Source organism: Buceros rhinoceros, unplaced genomic scaffold, assembly GCF_000710305.1.
Source record: "Buceros rhinoceros silvestris isolate BGI_N320 unplaced genomic scaffold, ASM71030v1 scaffold13394, whole genome shotgun sequence".
Lineage (NCBI taxonomy): Eukaryota > Metazoa > Chordata > Aves > Bucerotiformes > Bucerotidae > Buceros > Buceros rhinoceros.
The window spans coordinates 79,115-84,488 of NW_010408883.1; the positions used below are offsets into that span (position 1 = coordinate 79,115).

The following is a 5,374-nucleotide window of genomic DNA, read 5'->3' on the forward strand; positions in this document are numbered from 1 at the left end:
AACTAACGTTGTCACTACAAAAAAAAAAGTTATTAAAAGTCAAAGAAAAGGTTTTCCTTACCCAGAGTATCACATTTGTCGTGCGCTCTACAAATATCCTGTCTGAAAGCAGAACAGACCTGACACATTAATTTTCAATGCAGCAGCGAGTTAAGGTACAAGCACAACAATAACAACATCCAAAAGCAATGCTTGGTCCTTCAACGGACCTTCTCATGCTGGTTTGCCACATTGTTCATCAGAGACCAAACCAATTCCCTCCCATAGTCAGAGAGTTTCATGACACGTTGAACCCGTGAGCAGACCTAGGACAGCCCTGAACCTCAAAGTCATCTCCTGCTATGGTGGACACACTATCCCAATTCTGCTCACAGATACACTGCTGCAACAATTGCAAGTGTCATTACACCCACATCAAACCCCAAACATTTACCATAGCTGTATATATTAAATGCTCACAGCCTCTGACACACGACTGGCTACAGTTTCCATGAGAATATTCACCATACCTGGTAACAAGCACTGCTGTGTCGTGTTGAAGGTGACTTCCTTCAGGGTGGTTCTGAGACTGCTGCCATTGGCAGAAGTTTTTTAATGTTGTCTGGGCATTGTAAGATATTGCAGGACCATCCTAACAAGTGACATACAGAAAGCAGGTATTAATTATTTATTACAAGGCTCACTATAAATGCCACCATCTAACAGAAGATGAAGAAAATCATTTCCATTACCTGTTCGTTATGTATCACAACCAGTTTCACGATAACAATATTAATTAAATTTCCAATGCTTGGGTCTTTGTAGATAGAAGCCACCTGTTTCAGAAAAATATTCAGATTATTGCAAGCATTCAAGGAATCAAAGAATCAAGACAACACACACATTCTCCCTTTTGCAACTCTCTTTCCCCTGAGCTGCTCTTCTGGCCCTCCCAGAGCTTTGATATTACTTGGAAAGACCTCCTGCCAGAAGCACAATTTTAGCATGAAATAAACCTGCTGGTGTCACAGAAACCCAACATTTGCTTTAAGACAGATTTCACCAAATTACAGGATCTACAGCTACTAAAATGCTTGTCCTCAGCCTGGAAAGCCAACCCTAGCATTATGCTAAGGATCAAGGTGACCACAGACTCCTTCTCCTTGCAACAGCAAGGGATGTCAGGCAACTGCTTAACCTACTAGCATCAGTCCTTTGGCAGGCACCGTCCCTGTGAAGTACCTTTTAAGTTCATCTATTTCACATGGGCTTAAATAAAAAGAAGAGTACAGTGCATGGACTAAAGGGCCAGAGATATTTCTTGTGCTGCCTGGGGTTCAGAAAGCTGGAAGGGAGAGGTGTGGGAAGGGTTAGGAAATGCGAGGTGTCTGGGAACGAAGGAGACTCCAGCCAGTGTTCCCCAGCCAAGTTTTACCAGCTTTACTCTAATCCCAGCACAGTCTCCATGCCTGGCTGAGGCAATCTGATGGCACTCATACGAACGCAGCAGAAAGGGTGCTGTGTGAGCACTAGAAAACGATCCACGGATGAATCCACTCCCCCGAGTTGAATACTCACTATTGACATTAACGTTAAAACATAGTGCTGTAGATTAGCTCCATGGTAGGCGACCATCCTGCTGTCAGCCACCACCATCACTTCCACAAACCGAGGGTAGGAGAGAAACCGCTTTGTTCGCCTGTGGCTCTTCTTATCACTGACGTTCCCAGTCTTGTTGCTATCTGCAGAAAACGCATTCACTTCCAGGCTGTGTTTCAACATCTCCATGTCAGACAACATGCTGCTTTCTGCCCACTGTTTTCTCCAGTGTTTCCGCTTGTTCTTTTTGTGACTGTGCTCGTGATCTGTGATTCAAAAGCAGACAAAAACATAAAGCACATTCTGGAGTGAATAAAGTTAATACCACCTGCGTGTTATGTCAAACTAACTCTTCACTGAAGTCAATAGGTATCAGGCTTGTTCCAAACAGCTAATCAAAACAGCAGCGTGTTGTGGAAGCCCACCATGCAATCCAACACCTACGGCTTTTCTAATTTTTAAAGTAACCTCACGGAAGCCAATGGCACTTAAAGGTGGACGTTCATGCAAAGGTTTTAGGGCAGCAGAGCTGTCTCCTGCCCGCCCCGCGCAGGAGGGATGGAGCCTGGGTGCAGTTCAGTGTGATGCAACGCGAGCCTGGCGATGGTAATTAGCCACCACAGCGGCAGCGTGAGGATTCTGGGCACGTCCAAGGTGGCCAGGAAACCACAGGAAACAAAGGTCCAAATCCTGTATTTCTAACTCAGGCATGAAGGACGGCAGGATTTGGCCTTCATAGCGAAGCAATTATATATGATTTATTTCTGTCTCTAACAATAACACGGCTGGGCTTCAGTTTCCCCCCTCCCTTTATTATTCTGTGCTGCGGGAATGGTAAAGGTCATCTAATAGCACAGCTGCCACTGGCTAAAGAATAGAATTCAGGAAGTTTCACATATACTGCTTTTGATATTCAATTAGGCCAAACATAAAAGCAGCCTGAAAATATACTCCAGGCTGATACAAAGACGACAAAGTGAAGAGGGAGAACAGGCAAATAAAACATATGGAACGTGTACAATTAAGATTTACCATCTGATTAGTATGTAATTATAGCATTATTTAAATGTAAGAGCAAAATCAGTCTTATTTGACGCCACTTAATTTTTAATCAGTTCATCATAGGAAGTAGCTAATTGAATGCAATTCATCCATGAGAGACTGTTCGCTTCTGCATTTAATATAAAGCCAGATCTGAACTACTCATCTAAGACTCCAGGCTACAACCCTCACGCTCTTTGTAGCTTTAGTTTAATTTTGTCACGGTGGTGAAAAATATCACATTTCCTTATCTGACCCACTGAGTAGGTTAGAGGAAGCATAATATTAGGGAACAAAGGAATATTCAATGCTCAAACAAGATTGGAATGATAGGAAACTTCTTGGCTATTTTTCCTGTGTAGTTTCCTCTTAGGATATTTTGTAATAACTTCCAAAAAAAGAAATATAAAATACATTCACTAGTATCAAGGCAGGCAAAGGGAGTTGGCCAGATTCTACCTATGTGAAAAATGCTGTCCTTTAGTGCTGTGTGTAAATAGGCAATAGGGTATTGAAGAATTACAGCCTGTTTACTCTACACACCCAAGTCCTACAAATTCCCCCTTCTTGATATAGTCCAGACCACCTTAATACAGCAGAGAGTCCGCAGTTATTTGAGTAAGAATAATTCGAGAAGGCCAATGGCATTTGTGGTTATAATTGGATTGCCCTAGTTCCTCTGCACTAATCAATGCCCTTGTGTTGGCAAGGTTGTGCTCTCATGCTGGCACGGCTTCGTGGGCAACCGTGACATTATCCCGACTCGTTCAGTACCAATCAGCATGGGAAACCAACTGTGCATACAAATAACTTAAAGGTGAGAAGAGGAGACGTAGGAGAAATTGCTAATCTCTGCCCTTCAGTCAGTTCTGCTCTCTGCACCCTCAGCCAATCACTAAGATTTCCCTGTTAAAAAACTAATTTCCAAAAAAAGAAGCACGTGCTTGAGGAAGAACGTGTTAAGGATGGGGAGATTCTCAACAGGGCTTGAGCGAGGCTGAAGGCAAGGCTGCAGTGGGAAGGTAGAGCTCTGCACCATCCACCACCTTGGCTCCACAGAGCCCTAAATGGGACCATAGGGCTCAGGCATCTTCTCCTCTGGCCAGCCTGGCAGAGGAAGGCTAGATGGCAAAAGAAGAGAGAAATGCAAAGGATTCTTTGAGGAGACACCTGTTATACAAGAGGAGTTTAAAAGGAATTAATTGATATTCATCAAACTTGCACTGAAATCCCACAGCTAGTGTTGTCACGTGCTCAGAAAAATACAACTCACCCAAAACCCAGTTATGTCCACATGAAATGCCTGGTCTGGTTCAAAGAGCCCTGACCTGACCCACCACATAGAAGCAGCAGAGCCCAACACAGCCAGATACACCCAGCACAGAGGAAAAACCGCCTTTCTTTCCATTGCGGAGATCTGGCACAGCGCCACAGAATCATTTAGGTTGGCAAAGACCCTTAAGGACATCGAGTTCACCTAACACGGCCAGGTGTCAGCACAGTACCAGCGTACTTCCCCCATCCAGCACACAAATCCCGTCAGCCACATCATGTCTTCAAAAACCACCACATTTTTGTCCAGGTACGCAGTCACCCCCCCGCTGGCGGCACGCTATTTGGACCAGTCACGCACAGCCTGTTTGCCAGCCCAGTTACCATAAAGCCAAGCACAAGCGAGTGGGGATGCCCGGTATGTAAAGCCACTCCTGGACTGCAGTCACCCCCCCGGCTGGCGGCACGCTATTTGGACCAGTCACGCACAGCCTGTTTGCCAGCCCAGTTACCATAAAGCCAAGCACAAGCGAGTGGGGATGCCCGGTATGTAAAGCCACTCCTGGACTTCAAGAGCAGTAAACTGTTTTCTTCACCCATCTTTCTCACATGGGACTGCGCTTCGAGATGGTGCACATTCCCCTGTAAAAAATTAAACTCTAACGGCAGTGCACTGCTCTCACCCCATCCATAAAACCCCACCAGCGGTAAGGGCAGCTGCACACAGGCGCTGCCAGTACTCTGTGTGCCTGATGCTGTTGATACCTCGCCCCATCACGACGGCCACAACAGAAACGCCCTTACTGAATGGCACAGCATCCTGCTGTTTAATCAAGCAGAAGCGAAAATCTCTCACGTTACATAAGAAAACTGATTTTACAGTGATAGCTTCCTACTGCCTCAGACGCCACCAAAAAAGAGCGTGGTATTTTCCCACCTGGCTTTGCGGGCTCTTTTTCCTATTGTGTTAACGTATTAACAGAAATCAGGAAGGAAAATGGTTTGCTTGGCAAGCTCTCAATCTCTGCAAATGACCTGAAAAACATCTATCTACACACGGCAGGAATTTGATGGCTTTAAGTTACAAACCATGTTCTTTCATTTGCAGAAAACACCCCCAATGATTAGACAACCACTTTAAAACCACGCAAACTACAGGTCAATAATTCCAGTATTAGGCAATCCCATGCACTGATTCAGCAGTTAATATTCATTTAAGAGGTGGCTAAAAGGCTGCTGGAATAATGTCCATTTTACTGCTTGCTTTACTAAGACAGTGTACAGTGTTTGCACTGTCTTTAGATAGACCTGGGGGTGCATGTTCATTTTTTTTTCTGCTTGTTTTCTTCTTAAAAAGGAGACCCAATCCTGCGACAGGGATATTCCTTCCTGATGGCATCTTCTCACTGCTGCCATTTATTTTTGCTTGTGCAAGAAGCCTCAGCCCAGAGCCCATTGAGCTGATTTACGGGAGATTCCTGCT

General features: G+C 44.8%; 1 protein-coding gene across 1 annotated transcript in view; it reads right to left on the reverse strand.

The window, feature by feature from the left end:
- ADAMTS9 (ADAM metallopeptidase with thrombospondin type 1 motif, 9) overlaps positions 1 to 5,374 on the reverse strand; it is a gene marked incomplete at its 5' end in the record, with an annotated part of 81,235 nt that overhangs the window by 65,756 nt on the left and 10,105 nt on the right. Inside the window, 4 exons of the mRNA XM_010135033.1 lie at positions 62 to 102; positions 510 to 631; positions 732 to 815; positions 1,558 to 1,844. Coding sequence (XP_010133335.1) covers positions 62 to 102; positions 510 to 631; positions 732 to 815; positions 1,558 to 1,844 — 534 coding nt within the window. The remainder of the gene's footprint in view (positions 1 to 61; positions 103 to 509; positions 632 to 731; positions 816 to 1,557; positions 1,845 to 5,374) is intronic.